This window comes from Amyelois transitella, chromosome 16 (assembly GCF_032362555.1).
Source record: "Amyelois transitella isolate CPQ chromosome 16, ilAmyTran1.1, whole genome shotgun sequence".
Lineage (NCBI taxonomy): Eukaryota > Metazoa > Arthropoda > Insecta > Lepidoptera > Pyralidae > Amyelois > Amyelois transitella.
Genome location: NC_083519.1, coordinates 8,950,681 through 8,973,858, shown reverse-complemented (window position 1 = coordinate 8,973,858; position 23,178 = coordinate 8,950,681). Strand labels below are relative to the sequence as shown.

General features: G+C 36.1%; 1 protein-coding gene across 2 annotated transcripts; it reads left to right on the top strand.

Annotated features, from left to right (window-relative positions):
- Window positions 1-4: 4 nt before the first annotated feature.
- On the top strand, window positions 5-22,260 carry LOC106141145 (OTU domain-containing protein 7B). Of its 2 annotated transcripts, XM_060948558.1 has the most exons (10): window positions 5-170; window positions 7,601-7,654; window positions 13,652-13,780; window positions 14,860-15,010; window positions 18,115-18,365; window positions 18,576-18,820; window positions 19,134-19,339; window positions 19,947-20,192; window positions 20,444-20,641; window positions 21,259-22,260. In XM_060948558.1, exons 2-10 carry the CDS (start codon window positions 7,612-7,614, stop codon window positions 21,548-21,550), a joined length of 1,761 nt encoding a protein of 586 aa, XP_060804541.1. In that variant the 5' UTR covers window positions 5-170; window positions 7,601-7,611; the 3' UTR covers window positions 21,551-22,260. The 2 variants fall into 2 exon arrangements, with proteins under 2 accessions (XP_060804541.1, XP_060804542.1); XM_060948559.1 differs by lacking the exon at window positions 7,601-7,654.
- The last annotated feature ends 918 nt before the right edge of the window (window positions 22,261-23,178 follow it).

Genomic DNA, 23,178 nt, shown 5'->3' with positions numbered 1-23,178 from the left:
TTATTTCGCAGCTGCTTTTGCTCCGCACAGTAGAAAGTGGTGTATTTGTAAATAAAGTTGTCAATAACATCAGTGTTTATGTTTATTGCAGACTATTTTGTGTGTTTTGAAAATAGTGCATATTTTTATGGATCCTGTACAGTGTTTGTGGATATCCGGATAACGTGAAGGTGATTTATTTTTCGTTTTAATACATTTATTGTGAACACCTGTCCCGTATCAAAAATTTATTTCACATAGGTAGTCTGCAAGGCCATTTTAAAATTGTTTGTATTTGATCAATTCTGTGCTGATGTTGGATGTCGCTTTTGGTACCTATATTTGGACTACTGCGTTATTTCTATCCAACCTTGAGTAAAACGTAGCAGTGTCATCGCCTAAATAAAATGACAGATTCTACTGTGGGTGTACAAATTGTACTTACGTGGTCCTTGTTATCGTAATAATACGCGTAACATCAGTTACATTGGAACCCAAAGCATATATTTAGCTTATATTTATGCAAAATTTACATTTATCCTAATTATTGGCAGATCAATGTGCTATTAGCAAAACCTAAATCTGTAATTACAACAACTCTATTAACCACACCTTCAATATTAAATTTATAGATGATAATAGAAGAAAAAATATTAAATATTCCAATTGCATGTTGCATTATATCACAAAACTTTTTTCTACTAATACTCAAAACAAATTATTTTCACATTTCTGAAATGACAAAACATTTTTATAATTACTTACCATTGTTGTTATAAAAAAGATATATGATGCCTTTCAAACCAGTTTACACATGATACCTACTTGGGAGACAAAGCCCTCCCAGCCCTCAGTAACATGATATCAGACATGTGAGCCATGCGGTTTCACATTTGCATTGCACTATTTTTATTATCTTATTCCCTTCTAGCGTTTACTGTGCCATTATTTCCAAGTTTACTGTAATTCTCAGTCCCATCTAGAAAGATTTAAAAACACACAAAGGCGTAAGCGTACAATAGGTGCCTATGTGTGTTTTTAAATCTTTGGCAATGGTAAGGGATAAAGATGATTTTTATGTACCTATACCCTTCTCTTTTCTTCTTACTAGTTTTGTATGATAATAAAATTGTTTATGCACTTCATTAATCTGCCCTTGCACAAAAACTATAGGCCAAGGCCAAGCAAATGCAGTGAATAAAAAATAAACAAAACTATTGATATCTTTGGTTGAGAAGATGTGAAGAGTTATTTGTAACCTAACTGCCACATTTCTCATTTATTAAGTTTATTTCCTGTTGTGTCACTTATCTTTAACACATTGTACTCACACTTTGTTGTATTTACTCAGTGATAAGCAAATCTGATAAGAAATTGTAATGGCTTAAGAATTATGATTCATTGAATTAAGGTATTGCTATTGTTGTGAACAAAGTTTAAAGATTTAAAACTTTTCTTATTTATTTACTTATTTCTGCACACTAGATGGAACCTATTTCACAAAATTTAAAAACTTGGCTTTTTAGAACAAATCAAAGTATTTTTATAATTTTGAAATGAAAAACTGTAACTGAAAAATCATTATGGGCGCAAATCCATAAAATTGGGTCAACATGTGTACCAGCTTCATTACCCTAAGATTAGAGCAGGCCCAAATTGAATTCATGTTGTATGTGTGTGCCCTAAATAAATTAAAACCACCAGTATAAGCTGCCCGCACAAAGCTATTGAGGAATGAGAACAGCAAGACCTACTTATGTTGGATATATTACTGTCATTTTGCGGACTGTATACTAGCGGCACCCTAAATTGCTTGACGATTTACTGCTTTAGTATATGGATTATACTTCAAAGCCTTTGATTTTGGTGAGATTTAGCAGAAATCTCTAAGAGACAGGAGCATTTATTTGGTTAATATTATTACTATGGGTACAAATGGCAGATACACACACCAAGAAAAAATGTTCAATAATATTTTTTTTTCGTTTCTACTCACTAGTGCCGTGTGGTTTCTGGCACTTTAAGAGTAGAAACACCCCATTTATTTCCTTCATTTCTTTCTTTCTTATGGATTTCGTAAAAGGCGACTAATAAACTTCAACTCTTGTCTTGAAGAGACTGAAAGGCCATGTTCAGCTGTTTGGCTTTATGATGAAATTGAAATTCAAACAGTGACAGGTTGCTATCGCCTACACGTGGAATCTTGTCTGGGATGGACTACATGCTCAACTGAAGTCTTCAGTTCTTTGACTTTTACTTATACTCAATAAATTATAATAGTCAGGTGACTATTATAATTTAATAGACAATCGCATGATACTGTTTCTAGCCCAATAAAAACAGGTGGCACTCAACTTTCCCTCTGTGACACGATCAGCATACAAATGATTGATCGCAAATACAAATAAGGAGAGAACAGAAGTGTATCTCACATAGCAGAATAGGCATTTTAAAGCTCATAAAATTTTGCCGTAACTACCTAACTAACCTAACAAAAATAGTGAAGTGGTAATCTTTGAATTTCCTAAGGATTTTTCTACTTTCTTCTTGGTTGACGGTACATCCTGTCGGTTTAAAAAATTGCAGATTTTCGGCATGTAAGATACAAATCCACTCCAGCCCTCGTAGCATAGCACGCGCGACGTCTACCTCTGTCCCGTTTTCACTTCATAATAAAAAGCGAAACAACGATAGGTTTTTGCGCGATAAAAAGACTTGGCGCGTGCCATGCTTCGGGGACAGCAATCAGTTTAGCTGGTACAGTTAATTATTTGATTTTTTTAAAAGTTCCTTTGAACGTTAATGTGTGTTTGTTTTTTAGACGCATAGGTACTTGTATTGTTTGATCATGTGTGAACGAAAGCAGGTTGATTAAGCAAATATACAAGGAGAGTGAGAATGAGAACTGTGGAGTGGAAAGACTTAGACGAACGCACCTCGATCAAATTAGGGACGTCCTGGCGAGAAGTCAGGTCAAGAATACCCGAAACCGACGACTTTGCATAAAGAGAGATACAAATGTGGAAGAAGCGAAAGATGTAGTCTCTGCCTAAAAGAGGCGTGATTTTATGTGTTTATGTATTTGTGAATCTCTAGTTCTTTGCCTTTAAATGTAAGATTATTGTCGATAGTTTCAATTTTTCAATAACTCTTCGTGCGAAATTATCACAGTCTTTGTTTTATTGTAAACTTCAATGAACTAGAATGCGTGCGTGCGTAACTAATTGATAGTATATCACTATCTAAACACCTTTTGTAATAGAGTTTATTTATTTCATTGAGACGTCCATAAATTTAAGGAACTGAAATGAAACAATATATATCTATTTATGATATGATATGAAAGCATAATAATATATGTAAAAATTAAGTAAAAAGCATACTTTGATATATACCTACTTATTTTAAAACTACGCTCCATAGTGTGATAAAACATGGCGCTCTATTTCTGCATATTATGATTTTAATTACGACCAATTATTACTAGTGGTTAATAATATATTCTCTATGATATATTGAAGACGAATAATGTACATGTGAAGTCATTGTATACAATTATTAAAAAAATTGTTTACAGTGTGTACTATGCGCAATATTATGAATTAAACTTTCTCGTCACATTTATAGTATCAGTTAAGTAGTTTCAAATAATTTTAAAACACATTTACGTACAGAACGCGATATTTTCAAAGTGTTTTGAAACAAATCGCATATTTTAGTCGCGCTACATGCAAGATTTGCATATTCTTTCAAAGACAGAATTATGTTAAATACTGTCGAAACACACGCAAGTAAGGCTAGATATTTTGTTAAACCAGGCAGACTTCACCGCATTTTAGAAGTATGTGTGGAAAAACCACTATCTTTAGTCAAGCCCGCGTGCATTTATAAGCTCAATTTCTACTTATTACTATTAAAACGCAACGCCTATACTATAGTCTATTCTTCTCACTATGTTTCTATTCCTTGATAGGTTTTTGTCGCCATTTTCAAATTCCAAATGTTTTAGCTTACATTTATAATTTAAATGGCCCCTCGGTGTTATGTCATGAATATGTAGACTACATCACACCACAATGTGTGAATTATTCATATGTATTTTCTCAAGGTTAAACTAATAATGCTAAATGGCATTTTTCATGTATTTTGTTATGATATAACTGAGCTATTCCGTAGTTTCTCCCTTTGTAATGAAAAGCATGGGTGAAGCCGCCTTTATTTTCTTCAAAAATTTACTTACTACTAAAGGTCAATAATGCTATCCAACTACAAAACAATTATGAAGAGAATTATGAATGTGGATGAAGCGAAGGAAGTATGCAGAGATCGTGGCAAGTGGAAAGAGGTAGTCTCTGCCTACCCCTCCGGGAAAGAGGCGTGATTTTATGTATGTATGTACCAATTCAAACCCACTGAGATTTCTAATTCTATTTACGTCGAGACTACGGTTCATACCATGTTTGGTTAACAAATAGCTGAGGATATTCTGACCTGTATAAGGCGTTGTATAGTCTGTGTGGGATAGCTCAGTTGCAAGATCCTCGCGAATGCCATTGATGGTGAATGGTGACTCACGCATGGCAAATTAGTGTGGGCATAGAAGCATAAGTCGTGTAATTAACATGAAGGCAACATTGGGATATATTGGGACGTGGCTGTATGTTTGTAATTTCTTTAAAACAGTAAATTTAATTTAAACCATAAAAGTTGGTTTAGAGTGCATTGTGATTCCCGGCACCAATTAAAAAAAAAAGAATAGGACCACTCCATCTCGTTCCCAAAGTAACAGGCGACTAAGAGATAGGATTATAAACTTGGGAGGTTGCTAACCTATCGCCTAAAAGAATTAGGCGATGGGTTAGCAACCTGTCTCTATTTGAATCTCAATTTTATCATCAAGCCAAAAAACTGAACGTGGCCTATCAGTCTTTTCAATACTGTTGGCTCTGTCTACCCCGCAAGGGATATAGACGTGACCGTATGTATGTATGCAACATTGGGATATAGACGTGACTTTATGTTTATAATTTCTTTTAAACAGTATATTAAATTAAAACCGAAAAAGTGATATTTTCCTTTCACAAATACTTCTGGTAGACCTGATTTGTGCTGCCTGGTTTCTGCGTGCTTTTACATAAAAAAATTAAATGTAAAGTTTTTTTATTGAATAATACTTACAAAAAGCCATGGTATAAACATACATACATATAATCACGTCTATATCCCTTGCGGGGTAGACAGAGCTAACAGTCTTGTAAAGACTGATAGGCCACGTTCATGGTATAAACACAACAATATATAAAAGACATTGTGTAAACGAAAATGCTCGAACGCATTTTGCATGATGTGTCTTTTCTGTACTGTCTATGTTTTACTGTCTTGTAGACTGGAGACTGTCTGTCTCTGTTTCCTTATCTGTTATTCGGCCATGAGCAATGATTTATATCAACATTGAGAACTTAAACGTTGTGATAATCAACTTGTTGGATTTTAAGTAAAAGGCGCTTTTGTAATGTGCATCATCGATATTTGAGTTCTTTGTTTATTCCAATTCATTACCCGCCCGGCTTATTTAAATTTACCAGAAATATTACTGTTATTACAATATAAAACACATATTGCCTTTGAAACAGTTATCATTCGGGGAAAAAAATAATACATATATACATACATATGGTCACGTCTATATCCCTTGTGGGGTAGACAGAGCCAACAGTCTTGAAAAGACTGATAGGCCACGCTCAGCTATTTGGTGTAATGATAGAATTAAGATTCAAATAGTGTCAGGTTGCTAGCCCATCGCCTAAAAAAGAATCCCAAGTTTGTAAACCTATCCCTTAGTCGCATTTTACGACATCCATGGGAAAGAGATGGAGTGGTCCTATTCTTTTTTGTACTGGTGCCGGGAACCACACGGCACACTAAACGCCTTGTACCTAATTTTTTTAACTTTTTTTTTTTATTACGTGGTGGATATTATCTTTTTGTCTCCATGGAATGCACGTCACTGCTCACAGCTCAAGGCCCAATCGCAAAATTAAGCGGATGATAGGCAGTCCATTTCATTAGTCGAAATGAAATGTCATTTCCCACTAAAAGCCTCTACATCGTCAGTTAGAGTTACAATACCCGTTCGACTAGCTACAAATATTTAGATTGCAGAAAAATTTCGGTAAGCCGACCCCGTCAAATTAAGTAGTTTAAAATCTGACCTGACTGACTGACTACAAATCAGCTCGCGGAGAAGTCTACTCTTGTTAGCTAAATGGAGCTGAACCTTTCATTATTTTATTATTATTATATACTTTAAACACACTAACAGCTCATTAAGCTGATGCGTGTGAATTTTGATGCTTGGAGATTTTTAAAGTTTGTATTTTTTTCATTATTTTGTATTTTTTATTATATATTTTGCTCTCCGTAAAACTTAATTACGATACCTAAGAAATTACTAAGTTACTTAGGTATAGTAAGTATACATAATTAGACGTAAATAAACAATTCAACGTCACAATCGGTGAGATATCACTAGTGTTAAACATGCATCACCGTTATCGATACGAGAAATATCTCATGTTATGTATGAATGTGGATGAAGCGAAGGAAGTATGCAGAGATCGTGGCAAGTGGAAAGATGTAGTCTCTGCCTAGCCCTTTGGGAAAAAGGCGTGATTCTATGTATGTATGTAAATATCTCATGCCAATGCATCGATAATTAGAATCAAATTCAGTCACACTCACACCTTATCGATTGAATTTGCAATTTGCATACATTTTACTCGCATTCGATTGTGATTACGTCATAACTGTATTGTTGGAATAAATCGTCTGTATAATACAGGGTAGTCACAAAAAGACAGGCTATGGTTAGCTGGATGGCTTAATGATGGAATTGTGATTCAGAATTCAGGTGACAGGTTGCTAGCCTGTCTAAAAAAAGATCAAATAGTTTAGTAGGTTGAAGCCTCATCAGAAAATCCGCACAGCATTAATTATGCGCTAGACGGCCTCTGTGGCGCAGCGGTAGTACGCTTGTCTGTGACACCGGAGGTCCTGGGTTCGAATCTCGGCCAGGGCATGATGAGTAAAGAACTTTTTCTGATTGGCCTGGTTCTTGGTTGTTTATCTATATAAGTATTTATTATAATATATAGTATTGTTGGGTTAGTATCTCGTAACACATGTCTGGGACTTATTTCGAGGTTAACTCAATCTGTGTAATTAGTCCCGTATATATTTATTTATTTATTGGCTCAATATTATGTTTCTCGTGCACATGATTTGTATAAGATCTGTGCCACAGTCAGATATATCCAAATAGATCATAAAGTACATATTTGTAAATAACGTCGCTGATGAAAATGCTGCAGTGTTGTATTCCGCTGCTTCTTCTGTGGTAGTAACTTTAATTACAATTTTGTTGATAAATAAAGCGTTATGTTTTAAATTTTACTACATCAAACACCTTAATTAGTTTAAATTTAAACGCAGAATAAGTGCCAATAACTTTAGCACTACGCCATGAAAATGCATTGTCACGTGACAACGAATACGCAGTTGGCAAGTCTGACTGAGGGATGACAAAATCACTAATTTTATTTCGCATTTTTTTTAATTACAGATTAGTTTGAAATGGTGATGGAAGCGGACCCCATTGCTGGGAAGCATACAGATGGTAATTTGTTTTTTCATTGGCTGTTATTATTTAGTTCTGTAAAATTTTATTTGTTAATTTTTTCAAGACCCTTCTATTACTTGGCTTATCAAAATTTTATGTATACAATTGCAAGTAACTATGAAATATGAAAAGAAATTACCGCTCCATGCTTCCTTAAAAATAATGAATGAGTATTTATGAGGTCTAAAATCTCATTTTGCATACCTATATTTTAAAAAAAACAAACATAGCATCTATTTGATCTTCGTAATCAGACTGCAAGCGATCAAACGTTTGTTGACAACCGTTATAACTGGCTTATGGCATTTACGTGTCCTACTTGGCCAAGACTGATACGATAACTAGCACATTAGACCTATTATTACATTGATTAACAAGATTATGCCCGCGGCTCAAAAACCTTAATTCTCGAGGAAATTTTAGTATGTCCTCTTTTATTGATTCTCAAAACTTACTAAGGAAAATCACTCATCAACAAGCCAAATATTAGCTTCAGAGGTACGTAGCCTGTCGGTCTTCGCAACCTTTGCAGGGGAATCTTACTCATATAGGATCATGGTTACACATTCAGTTGCCTGAACGTGCAGTGGATTGGATGCCACTGAAAATATGTTTGCTGGACTTTGACAAACCTATTTTTATCAGTCATGAGGAAGTTTAATAAACGGAAGATACTCATAATGATAAATGTATTAATTATAGAGAAAGTATAATTGCTGAGGAAGGATTTTGCGAAATTTGTCAGCAAATCCTCAGACAATGACTAAATAAATCATGCTTCTTAGCACGACATACACAACCTCCTTTCAATTGACTTTGCAAATGTACTCCCATCGCACGAAACGATAATAATATCCTTGCATTTCTCATCATTGCTCATCCCACACAAATCTGTAAGAGACGATAAAATGCGCAGTGAATTATTTGAAATGTAAAATAGTCCCAAATTCACCCAGCAGGCGCCCAAAATTACGTTCATTGTGATTCTATTCGACAGGAGTATCTTGCATGATAATCGTATTGGAATTCGAATAAGGGCTAAAGATCAATATCAAGGCTATTTGGCTTACAGCCCAGATTTTATTCGATGATATTAAATCAGATTTAGACACGTTGTCTTCTTTCTCGTATCGATGATTCAAATTTTTACCGGCGCTATGCGTGGTCGCACTTATATTGCATTTATTGTTTCTATCGTGAATTTTTTTTCTACTGCACGATAAGAGCGTGCTTTCTGCAAATTCTGCGTTGTGAAACCATGACTGAATATTCTTCTTCCTGGCATTTCTGGATCTCTCGATGTGCGTCCAATATAGTCAAGATTGCTATTTCATTTAATTGTAGCAAAGTTTCTTTGGATAGTCAAGATGGTATATTTATTAATATATCCAGGCAAAATTCACCAGAATGATATTCGTCGTGTCGATGAGCCAAACTTTAATATTGGACTCAATACTTACATGACTAATTTAATTCTATTTGTTTTTGTTCAGGGCTTACTGACTTATCCAAATTTAAATAAGACAAAACAGTCTCAGTAGGCGTTGTTCAAAAATAAGCATTCTTTTTTACGCTTTCGTCAACCATATGATGGCAATCGCAAATAAATTCTGCGCGGGAGTGCCGCACAAACGGTTCTCTGTATCGTCGACCTATTTTTTCTAGACGTATGATACGTTCTATAAATATCAAATGCGCGTTTTGTTTCTTTACGACAGGTGGTTATAAAGTTATAGGTACAGGTGGCAAACTTTAAAAATAAAAATCTTCATGCTTAAGTAAAACTGGAAATAAGGAGGAATTGTAATGTGTTCTGGATATTATGAGTATTGTCAGTTTTACAAAATCTTCGATAGTGTAATGTTGAATGGAGAGAAGATGTACTTACCAATAGGCCAATATCGTCGAAAGTTAAACTCTGTCTCATGTCTGCGTATTCTTGGTTGCACCCTCCACAGAAGTGTTTCGGAGCCCGGGGTCAGCCTATCCGTAGCCGTCGAAAACTAAACTAGCCTTGAGCAAATCCTTCCGATTAATTAGTTGGATTTCCCTATTTCCTGACTATAGTAGATATGAAGTCATTACGCGTAACTTAAAACTTAAATTCTTAATTAACTTAAATGCATGACCGACGATGACTATGTAATAAATTAATTTCAGCCAGGTAGTCCGTTAAACTTAACACACGTACATAAAATCACGGTACAGCCAACAGTCTCACTAATGAAAGGTCATATTCTGCTGTGACAGGTTGCTAGACCATCGCCTAAAGCTTTTTTGCCTATCCTTTAGTCGTCTTTTTTGGCATCCATGGGAAAGAGAAGGAGTGGTCCTATTCTAAAGTGCCAGGAACCACACAGCACTAATCAACCTTTACATAAAACCAAACTTTACATTAATAAATGTTAATTTACAAAATAGATTAATAAATCTACAGTAAAGGTAGTTTAAGAGCTTTAACTTACTAAAAATATGATGACGATAATTTGGTAGCTACATCAATTTGCTTGGTGTTAATCGGGATCCCGTCTAGAAATAGCTAACGTCGTATGATCTAATAATCCAGCGGTGCCAAACTACCGACATCTAGAATTTTCCTGGCTTTTCGGAGAACTTGTTACATGATACTGGGTAGTATATTTGTTATTTTACCCAATTTAAGACAGATTACTGCAAAAAAGTGCTCCGTGTGGACGGACAAATAAATTACACAATTAAATACAGAATCGACACGCGTAGAAGATTAGCAATCTTATCTTAAACCACATTTTGGTGGTTTGACATGAAGAAAATAGCTCTAATTAGTTGTAAATCTGACTCTACCCTGCAGAGAGGATCGTCTTTCTATGCTATATTAACGTCATATTCCATCAGATTCCTGCCTCACGGCCAAAGCCCAAAAGATAAGCCTATCCTTAGTCTTTTTGTAAACTGCACGCTATATCGCTGTTATTTGGTCTTTAAAAATTAAATCTGTATTTCCGTTCTGACCTTCCCAATTCCGACCCAATGTCGAAACATTATTGTGCACAATAAGTCCACATTATTCCGTATCGCCATCGCGTGCTATTGTCAATCGTATTCAGCGCTTTGCTTCACCGCACCCATTGTTTGTTTCAGTATCTGTATTGCTAATCCGTGTTTAGAGTTTATTCAATTGAATACGGAATCACGTATTTATTATACCCTGGGGCAAAGGCAGGGTCGTATATGGCATTGCATTGTCAGATCATCCTAAAGTATATGTCATCACGCCCACCATTACTGAGAGAATAACTGTGGAGAGAGACTAGTTTGAATTTACAGCTTTAGAGATGCATATGAACTTTTCCTCACTCAGACATTCCAGAAATTGATACATGTAGGTACAAAGATATTGTCATATACATCAATGCTTGCAAGCACACTACTTATGTATCACACACTTCAATTAGCCAATCATTTCTTTATCTACATAAGAGATTATCTTGCTTGCTATCTTTTGCAGACTGCGGTGTAGAGGCATTTGGTTCTAAACAATGAATATCTTTTTTGGGGATTGTTTTGTGCTGTCAACATTAAGTACAACCATTAGACAATTTATCAACTGCATAATGTTCTTACAACTTGGATTCAATATATTTCTTATTTTTTTTTATATTTTTTGCAAACTATCCTATAAAACTAACTTATAAAACTGTATTTCATCAATGATCCAACGAATCTTTGAAACATGCTCTGTTACTTCACTAAGCCTATTGTTTGCTGGTTTCCGTGTACCTCAGATGTATGTTGCATCTGCATTATGAATGTTAATCTCCATTATCTCAATCTTAAGTGGTCATTATCGTTACTTTACGTAATAAAATTGAATTGAAACGAGCATGTTTGAGTATCAATGAAAAAAAAATGTGCCAGATTTTGTGAATATTTCTGTCTCCCAAATGGTTTAAAAAAAAACTTTTACCGTATAAGGTCTGGGTATTAGGGTATACACATAAATGCTAAATTTTAATTAAACTTTTTCATTATCATTTAATAATTTGCCTCTGGGAAATCAAATACCAAATAACTTAACTCTGCATTCGTGTAATGTGTCTCAATCGATTTAGTTCCATCTTGTTTCCAAATAGATGAACCGAGCCTACGTTCCTCGCTCCGCCGGATTATATTCAAATTGCATTCACTAAGCTACCACTTACAAACTAATGATGAGTAGTTGTTCTAAGGCCTAATGCCTTCAAGGAACAAGGTCGCGCCGAATTGTTCGTGCGGAATCACGCGTGACATTATCTACCTTCGTAGTTGTTGAGCGGAACTATAAGCCTGTAATGTGTTGACTAGCTTTCACTCGGGGATACACTTCTCTGGGAAATTCCAATAATCCTTCCTTGGCTACAAGTTGACTGATATTTCAGTCATCTTTATCTTTTAAAATACGAAAATCAACTTAACAGCACTTTAAATTTTTTAAACTGGTACAAATCAAAGGACCAAACAGGAAAAACAAAATTATATGAAAATTGATAATTAAAACGTGATGTTTACAGTTTAAATGAAATAATAGTTGTGTTAAAGCAGATGCATATTACAATCTTATATGAATTTAATCTTACAATAAGTTAATGCTCTTTTGTACTAACAACGTAGAAAACAAATGGTCTACTGATTAGACTAGGAGCAATGCCCTTAAATTGCTTTTTGGAACAGACTAATTTTCTGCGAAAGCGTATTTCATGAATGAAACATAGAATTTACGTTAATTTATCGATGCAGAAGTTTCTAATTGCAACAATTTTGAGAACAGCAGGGCAATAACGCTATTTAATAACGTTAGAAATCAAATTCAATTTTGGAATGACTGTGGTTTGATTGCGATTCAATCTTCTGTCGTAGGTTCCCGTTCAACCTTAAATACAAGGGTAGATTTTTTTTTCATTGAAGCCTATGTATCTTCGTTTTTTAACCAAACGCTACAAAAGCAATCGCATTAGGTATAGTTCTAAAAGGTATATTATTTTTTATTGTTTTGTAAACTTCAGAATCTTCATTTGAATAAAAAGTAATAAACAAAAAATAAATTTGTTTCATATTCTTACTTACCTAGTTGAGTCTTTATGAGATAATACTTTAAAAGTTTCTGCTGTGTTAAATAAGTGAATTTCGTCACACATTCAAAGCGTTCCGTTCTTTGTTGACGCAGTCTAATTGGTCTATTTTTGCACGTCTCCGCTTTTGTGGGAATACTCGAATGAGATCGCAACCCTTGACTTTGTACGTATCGATCTTTGTCAAGGTCTAGAATTGCAGCCAGGGTCATTGATAAAATAGTTAGGACAAAGGTATCGTGTGAAAGCCAAATTTCAAAACCATGTTTTAATATCCTACTAATATTATAAATGCGAAATTTTGTGAGTATGTCAGGATGTCAGTATGGATGTTTGTTACTCTTTCACGTAAAAACTACTGAACCGATTTCGATGAATATCGGTATGTATATAACATATAGGCTACTTTTTATCCCGGAGTTCCCGCGGCGGGCGGGCGGTCTCTAGTGATACATAAGTTCACTTATATCTTTTCAATAACCAAGTAATTCGTCAACCACTGACACAATTAAGGTAGTCCAATTCTCGATACGGTAATTAACTGCGCTGGCGGACTAGTTATCTCCAAACATATCATTAAATTACGAAAAACAACATAACATGTACATAATTAAACAGTACATTATAATTCGATACGCTATTTGAAGCCAGACTTTCAACTCGCCGTTACTGAAATGAAAACAAAAGACAAACGGAGAACGTATGTATTTAAAAACATATGAAAATAATTCATGATTCAGTGGCTGTAAAAATAAAAACAGTCGATGCATCGCGAGCTGTTTTTACATTTATAATCTGTGTTTGTCATTTGGCCACGTCATTTTCGATGGCCTGATCCCAAAAGCGCAATGACGTAGGTGGTTTTTAAATAGGTAGTTCTTTTTTTAATATTTTTCTTTTTTTTTAGATCGACATAGTGCACCGCTGAGGCCTCGCGCTGGCGGTGACGTCATAGCAGTTACGTCTGTTAGCAGTCTGGACCTAAATATGCAGTACTCCGCTCCTTCGAATTTGGTGCTCACCCCGGCGCCAGAATGTAAGTCTAGGGTTATTATATGTATTAAGGTCGTCGATATTAGGATGTACAAGGACTGATATCATAGGAGTGATGGTATGAGAAAGTAATTTGCATTTATTCTGAGAGTCTTCTATGATTATCATACGCTATACCGAAAAGGCAAAAAAAAGAAAGCCGGCAAAGAACCATTCGCATTAGGCTTCTTCTTTTAAGCGATGAACTAGCAACCTGTCAACTATTTGAATCTCAATTCTACCATTAAACCAAAAAGCTGAACGTGGCCAATCAGTCTTTTCAAGACTATCGGCGCTGTCTACCTCGCAAGGGATATTGACGTGAATATATGTATGTATGTAACCATTCGCATCTCTTCTCTTGTATCGAAAAATTACCATAAATAAAGCTACGATTCTTGAAATATCTCACAAGTATGTTAATTAATGAGACCATACCATACCTCATAAAAACCACAACTGTACCCATCAAGGGAGACACCAGTTCTTTGAAAGCTTACATACCTACAGGATAAAAATCATGTTAATTACATACTAAAGAAGCAAAATTAGTTTTTATTTGTCTAATTAAACAAAATTTACACTTTTAACGATAAAACACGTTCAGACGAAACGATAATTACAAACAAACAAATTTAATCACGCTATTGGTCAACGCACTCGGTTTTTTGCGTCAGTGTCAAATACTTTTTCAGATCTAACGCCTTTGACATAAAGTTGAATATAAAATGTTTAAGGTTCTAGTTGTTTTTTTTAACAATGAAACTCTTTCAGTTTTTGACATGTCACCTGCTACTACAAGGCCAGACGTTAACCCTTCTAGGACGCATTAGTTTCACTTTTGTACAATAGAGTCTGCCTTCGACGATTTGTTTTGACGCAAAGAATAAATAATTTTATTTGAGTTTAGAATCCCTTTGAAATTTTGTTCTTTTTTTTTCGGCCTGTTAGAAAAGAAATATATTTTGGGCTTTTAACAATAGACAGAAATTTGAGTGTGAGTTATTTTTTTCATGTGTGTATGAATCAGTCAGTGTCCTCTTTTATACATTTAAGATACCACTAACCAGAACATTGTTCCAGGTCGCAAGCTCTCTCGCGGTATATCCCGCGCCACAGACAACGAGGGTCTAGTCTGGGCCCTCAGAAGCAACACAGAACCTGACCTCAACACTCTGAGTTCAGATCACATACTACTTTTACCGGATATAACCGTCTATCCTCCGGATTTCAGGTAAATGTTATTTTATATCGCATTCTTGGCGCAGCCGTTAGGGACTGTTTTTTAGCATACCGAACAATAACTGTAACTGTTGCAATGCATAAATGTAATGTTTGAAATGCATTATTGAGATTTATTTTTCCTTGTATTATGCATTTTGTTACCGCTTCTTCTGCACTGACGCCTTGGAAGCGGCAGTAAACTTAGTTTTAAGTAATTAATTTGACGTCAACCAATATTATTAAACCATACGTTTTGACAATTATTAAGCGATATGAAGTATCCTATAATTATGAATAAAAATTTTGAATTTGAATTTGAAAAAAGTACCTAAAACAGTAAACCTTTACGGAATCAAATATTGTAGATACGCATTTGTTCCGGCCTTGGACTTAAATACAGTTTTTTGGCACAGTCGTTAGGAAACAAATATTAAAACCCCCTTAACGTGTCATATATTTTTTTAGTATATTTTTGGCGCCTAGTGATTCAATCTTTCTCTCTCTGAACTCTCTCTTTTGGCAATAATTTAAATGTGTACTTAAATATCTGAAAAATACACGTGTGGTGTACACTCCAACGCAACAGTCTGTTGACGGCACCTGAAATTATTTGCCGTGCCAAATATAATTCTGTGGTGTAAAATAAAAACAAGTGACGCACTGCGGCAGTGCTAAGTCCTAACATGTTTGTCACAAGTTGCAAAACTTTCAGTATTCCAAAAAATATTGTATTGTGTTTGTTTCGGCATAAAAAAAATATTGTTGTTTAAGTTTAAGCTGTTACAAAGTTACGGACTTAAACCGTAACTTTGTTCGCCATGTTTTATTTTTATTTTGGTGTTTGGGATGGTTCTTCTGCTGATGTACAGTACATCAGAGCATAAATCAAATTAAATTAAAACACTGCTTTGAAATAATATACTTGAGCATCCGCCTTAACTAAATCTCAAGATTTCCTCGGAAAACTGAACGCAATAACTAATAATGGATAATCTGGCCTAAATAAAATACAATGTAGCATCGCCTACATACAAGAATACAACAATGATTCATGCCCAAATGATTCAATGTTATCGCGGCGTTTCTTATCTATAATTGCAAATAGGTACTCGAGGGCGCTATGTTCTATTGTAAGTCAACAAATTTGTTATATATGTATGTATGTATAATTCTTCTGTTAAACGCTACTTTTGGGGTAGATTTTTTTGCATTGTCTCAAAATAAATGATCAACTGTTATTTTACCACATCTTGGGTAATCATCTGTCTTACTTAAATTTATAAATAAAAAAATATTCATATCGTGCAGTGGTACGTTAAAAAGATACCTTATAATCAAATCGAGAACGTCCTGGCGAAAGATCAGGTCAAGAGTACCTACCTATCCTACCGGCGAACTTACATGAACAGTGAATCGAATGTGGACGACACAAAAGAAGTATGGAGGGGTCGTGGCAAGTGGAAAGTAAATAATAAAAATAAATATATACGGGACAAATTACACTAATTGAGTCAGCCTCGAAGTAAGTTCGAAACTTGTGTTACGAGATACTAACTCAACGATAATATATTTTATAATAAATATTTATATAGATAAACATCCAAGACCCAAAATGTAGTAAACCCATCCAAAGATGTAGTGATGGCAAGTAGATTTCTGCCTACTCCTCCGGGAAACAGGCGGGATTCTATGTATTTGTAGGTATACCGTTATTACAGACACATAAGGTTCAAAGACAGGAAAATTGCCACCGCTGCACAAAGCCAAACAAGTATCCAACTCTATTCCATGCATTCACGCTATCTGTCATGCACTGTATCTATATAATTTGGATCTATGTTGGCTAGAAGCCAGGCTAGCAATGCGCACGCAACGACCGCCTTTGAACCCGCTACACCCACGGTTTTTGTTCACCGTCAATTGCACCTTTACGTTTTTTACACACGAAACGGAACGGCTTTAGAGTTCGCATATACATACATACATATGGTCATGTCTATATCCCTTGCGGGGTATACAGAGCCAACAGTCTTGAAAAGACTGAATGGCCACGTTCAGCTATTTGGCTTAATGATAGAATTTAATTTGAAATAGTGACAGGTTGCTAATCCATCGTCTAAAAAGAGTCCCAAGTTTGTAAGCCTATCCCTTAGTCGCCTTTTACGACATCCATGGGAAAGAGATGGAGTGGTCCTATTCTTTTTTGTATTGGTGCCGGGAACCACACAGCACCTTAGAGTTCGTGTATATATGTATTAGAGCGCGCGCAAGAGATGGAAGTTGACTTAAAGCGGAAGAAGAGTAAATTTTAATACCTATTGAATCAGAGAAGTTGAATCATGAAAGAAAATATACGATCTTAAAATGATGTATTGACGCAGCAACAGAAAAAAATGTCTTCATGCACTTACCATATAGCGGTTGTAACACTGATAAAACAAGGAATTTATCTGTTATCTCCTTATGATGTATACGATTTTAGACATTTTATATATAGTAATATAGTATCTAATTTAGATTACGCTCAAGATTTTTAAAAAAAGACAGTGAAGCTGAATTCTTTATAACGACGGAGACGCTGAATTCTTTATAACGACGGATTCACGTCTCGGTCGCGAGTCTTGTGACTGGCCCTGTCTAACTCGTAAGGGATAAATAAAGACGTAATATTTGATACGCGCTCTCTACAACCAACACAATAAGTATGCACACCGCGTTCACCCTTTGTTTGTAAGCGCTGAATTCTTTATTGCGGCGGTTTCACGACCCGCAAGGGAATTCTTTTGGTAACTTACGTTCTGGATTTTTTCCGGGTTTTATATCTGTGACGTCTCTGGGGGACCATAATCCAAACCCAATCAGAGGAAAGGTGGAAGAATACAATAGTGGAATGTATAATTTAGGTTGCTGTTTCATTAATTAGACATACCAAAATAAATACATATAAACGTAAATAAGCTACGTTAATGTAAATAAGCTACGTTAATATTAACGTGGCTTATTTACATTTTGTTGTTTTCAGTAAAATAAAGTTATATAAGGCTCTAATTACCTGATCATCTGAAAAGAAAAATAATGTCAAAATATTGGTCATAATCCTGTATTTGTTTCCAGAACATTCATCGAGAAAGATCTGCTAGAAACAGCCACATTGGTAACTCTAGAATCGGCCGGGATATTGAATTGGTGGCGTCACGGGCGCGTGCCCGGGGCTCCCAGACTGTTGCCTCTAGCGACATCTGGCGACGGAAACTGTCTTCCACACGCCGCTTCTTTGGCGGCCTATGGGTTTCACGACAGATTGCTGGCTTTGAGGACCAAGGTTCAGGCGCTTTTGTCGGGAGAAGGCGGAGATAAACTTACAAGTAAGTAGTCGACTTAAGTTTTTTGAAACTCGTACAGTTTAATGTGTGTGTGGCAGGACGTGGCTACCTCTTTTACACCTTGACCAAGGTCTGAAATTCTATTTAAAATGTACATTTATTCAAGATGCTGTAAAATCTTGTTGGCGGTGGTCCAAGTGTTTCTCCATTAAAGAATTGAAGCTTTAAAATATTTCAAATTCCCTTTCAAAGATGCAATCAAACGCCGCTGGCGGTGGTCCGAGAGTTTCTCCCTGCGGAGCGCCGGGCTCACTCCCTCCGAAGCGGAGTGGGAGAGGGAGTGGCAAGATGCGGTCGCAGCCGCCTCCGCCGAGCCCAGGCCGAGACACCAGCCCACGGCGGCGCCGCATTACGCTGGTCTGGAACAGTTACACGTGTTCGCGTTAGCACATGTAATGAGAAGGCCAGTTATCGTTTTTGCTGATCGAGCGCTTAGGGTAAGTTTGATAACTTTCTTCTATATCTTTTGTCAATGGTAATTAAATGATAAGATTTCTTCTCCTTATCTGGAACAGGCAAGGGTTGAAGACGTGATAATATGTATGTATGAAAATAATGAGATTTGATACCAAGACTTGTTGTGGCTTATGCAACTCTAATTGTTTCCTTTGGTGATTTTCTTCTCTGGTCATTATGTATCTAAAATTGGTTATACAGAAATATGAGAAGCATTATCTAGTTGTGCAGGTTTTTCACTGTTACCAATAACGACTTCTTTCATGCTATTTAAAATGAGTACATTATTGTCAGGACTTCCGCGGCGACCCCATAGCGCCGATTCCTTTCGGCGGTATCTACCTACCGCTGGAACTCGCCCCGGAACTGTGCAGCAAGGCGCCCATCCTGCTCGCCTATGATGCTGGACACTTCTCGGCATTAGTGCCTACGGAGCCTCTGCCCACAGATGGCGCTAGAGTTCCATTGGAAGACCACACGGCTAATCATATGCCTATCAGGTCGGTACACAATACTAGTTTATTACACCATTTGTTCGCTTTAAGACAGATTTGCTTTAACTTTTCTAGAACAAGCTTCTCATTTGGTGGAGTTCCTCCTTTTTGAACTTGTCGAAACGAAGCAGCATTGCGCGCAAATGTCACTAGAAGACCAAGCCGCCAATTAAATGCCCGACTGGTACTCATTATTATAAAAGAAACTTATGCACTATTGGATAGTCGGGTTTCTAGTACTTTTGTCGCGAAAATTGTACTGCTGCCGTGCCAAATGTCCAAGTACACTGCCTTTGTGCACATCTTATGAAACGATAATATTGATTTAATGCATCAAAAACATTCTTAATTTGTTTGTTTGTTTGTAAACCCTTTATTGCACATAAAAATAAATGTAACTAAATATAAAACAGTCATTGGATTTAGAAGAATATGTACACGCCATTGTACATATTCTTCTAAATCCAATGATCTGATCCCAATCCGGACTTCTTCCAGTCAACCAAAATAAAAACAAAAATAAAGAGGCAGCGCACGCCCACATTAAAAGCATTTGAGATGCCTTACAATAATCAATTAATTAATGATAAACATACGCACTTAATTTTTGTAGATTCAACGTAGACCCCGGCGAAGACTTCCGCTGGGACGTCGAACCCGACCAGAAGACCATAAACAACCTACTTCCGGATGAATTTCAAAGATCAACAATGTTGGCCGCGTATTTAGATCTGGAACGGGTTGAATGCTTGTCACAGAATCAGCCTCCGGAGGAATTGAGACGGTCACTAGATGCGTTATCAACGAAAAGTTCCAAACAAATGAATTCTGTGGCGAAACAGTTTGGGAGTATTGGCAGGTAAATGTGAATGATTCGTTTTACCATTCGACCGCCATAGACAACTGCCAGTGTCTGTCATGTGTGACAGACTTCTAATGTCAGACTAAGAGAAAAATCTCTATTTTTTAAGCATTGACTTTAATTTACAATTAGCACTGTTAGTGAAAGAGATGACACGCTGTTACTACTTTATCACCACACCAGCATGGAAACTTACAACGTTAGATTTAACAAAACCTTTGTTCAGTAATGAAACGTTTCGTTTCCAGATCGATGAGCAGCAAAATAAAGAAGAACTTCGGCTCAATGGCTAAGCTCCACAAGAGTAGTGGCAGTCAGAGTAACCCCGAAGAGGGTTCGGTTCTCCGCCAGAGCACGACTGAGGTGCTGTGCTGCAGAGTGCTGGCGGCGCGGGCGCCGGTGCAGGAGGAGATGGTCAGGAATTACCTCAACGAGGCTTATAATGGGTAAGGCTTGTAATTTATGTTGGTTAGGGAAAAAACATGAGGGTCAACGAGGTCACGGAGGTCAAAGATGTGGTGGTCGGTAAGATCATTGAGTTCAAATATTACAAGGTCAGCGAAGTAACGGAGGCCAAAGATATGATGGTCGGTAAGATCATTGAGTTCAAAAATGACAAAGTCAGCGAAGTCACGGAGGTCAACGAAGTCGTGATGGTCATTGAAGTCAACATGGTCATATGGTCTTGATGTTCGATGGAAGCCATACCGGGTTACAAAAGTGAACACTCTTTCTCCGGGAGGATGTAACCTGGATAAAAAAACGCCTAGGGAATGGATCTTTAGAAGTGTATATAAAGATATATTTAACACGGAAAGTGTCTAAAGCTCAGTGTACTCAAGCAACCCCTTTCAGAATTTGTCAAGCTCTTCTCCGAAATAAACACCCTAATTTGCTTTTCCAAATTCACTATTTATTTTAGCAAATTCAAAGAGTCTCTGAATAACAAAGTAACTCGGTACAAGTCTCATCTGGAAACATGTAAAAAAGAGAGAAAAATGTCTGTGATTTTCGAATAAAAATTTAAAGGTCACATAATTAAACAAAAAACCATTTTCCCCAGGTACTTAGCAGAGAAGAACCGCAAAGAATCCCAGACCTCCCAACCTACCCAACCCCGTTACGGCACCGGTCGCTCTCAGTTCTACTTAGACGCGGGCGGATCCGCGCACGAGGCAGTCCGGGGTTCGAATTCCACCACAGGACGAGTCGCAGACCGCACTCTATACCTCAGCAAGTCTACGTTCTATGACGATCGTCCGCCAGAACCCAAACCTTGTAGGGCGCCATTGTGTATGTATTACGGTAGCGCGGCTAATAATGATTATTGTTCGAGATGCGCTAGGTTACAATAAGTTTTTGTCATATTTTAAAGCTAACAGTGTTTTGTTAAAATTTTGTTTTAATTTTGTTGTAAAACCTAGTAACGCAAAAGAAACAGACTTTCCAACTTACTCAAGTGTTTTGTTAAAATGTGTCTTTATATGTTACAATAAAGAAACCCAGACTTCAAATAAAATATGCGGTACGCGGCATCAACTTATACCTTTGTTCACGGTCGGCAATAGCGCGTGAGTGCTTCCAAATGGTTTTTTATATATCTAAGATATTATTATGTTAAAGGTTATAAATATTATTAAGTTCGAACTATATCCGCTGGAAAATATTATCAGTTGATGAATTTCATAGGTGGATGTTAAGATTTTTTTCCTACAATTCATGCATTGAATTGTTAAGAATAATCTTTAAAGTATGAACACTCCGTTACAAATGCGCGCGAATTAAGATATTATTCTTTGTCGAATTTTATAAAAGTTAATGCATCATATTAATAGTCTTTTTAATAAAGTAAAACAAGTCAAATACTCGCTAAACGTTGATGGTTTTTTAATTAAAAAATTTTAAAATGTCTGTCAATAAGACCAATGTTTTTAAGGTATGTTAAAGTTAATGCATAACTAATGTGTGGTGTAAGTTATTTTGTTATTATTGTTTTATTAAGTTTTTTAAGAATTTCTTAACAATGTTTTGTTAGATCTGATTACATTATTGGATTTTGATAATTTTATTTGTGGTTAAAGAACTTTATTTCTCAAAGAAATTTACATTTCACTTACAGAGAAAACATTTAAAGTAAATATGTACATTTGTTGGTGTGAGCATTCAAATACATATTTTCAATAAAATAAAAATAAGTCGGTAGTTGCGTATAAAGCCGCTCGCTGCTAACCTACTAAACACAAACGCAAGAACAAAACATTAGGATGTTCGCGCACTTACATTTACATGCATCACAAGTAACAATAGTAGAAAAATAAAATAAATAAAAAAATAAAAATAAATGGTAAGTATTAATAAACTATACTATAGATCATTTTTATAAGTAATTTATATCTTTTGAAATATACATGAGCTGATTGAAATATAATTAATTGTAATAAATTACTTAGCAATGACAAGATAATAGATTTGTATTTATAAATAGCCTGTACTTGTGTATAGTTATATGCCCAATGTTTTCGAAACGATACATACATACATACATACATAAAATCACGCCTCTTTCCCGGAGGGGTAGGCAGAGACTACCTCTTTCCACTTGCCACGATCTCTGCATACTTCTTTCGCTTCGTCCACATTCATAACTCTCTTCATACAAGCTCGGCGGTTTCGGGTACTTTTGACCTGACCCTTTACCAGGACGTCCTTAATTTGATCAAGATACGTTCGTCTAGGTCTTCCCACTCCGACCTTTCCCTCCACACTCTCCTTGTATATCTGCTTAGTCAACCTGCTTTCATTCATCCTCTCCACATGACCGAACCATCTTAACATACCCTTTTCTATTCCTGTAACTACATCTTCTTTCACATCACAACATTCCCTTATCACGCTGTTCCTTATCCTGTCACTCAATTTCACACCCATCATACTCCTTAACGCTCTCATTTCCACTGCATTTATTCTGCTTTCATGCTTCTTT

Coding starts and splice junctions, on each gene's coding strand:
- LOC106141145 (XM_060948558.1), top strand. CDS start 7,612: ATGGTGATGGAAGCGGACCCCATTGCTGGGAAGCATACAGATG. Junction 18,821..19,133: donor TTGCTGATCGAGCGCTTAGG/GTAAGTTTGATA, acceptor CATTATTGTCAG/GACTTCCGCGGCGACCCCAT. Junction 19,340..19,946: donor GCTAATCATATGCCTATCAG/GTCGGTACACAA, acceptor TAATTTTTGTAG/ATTCAACGTAGACCCCGGCG.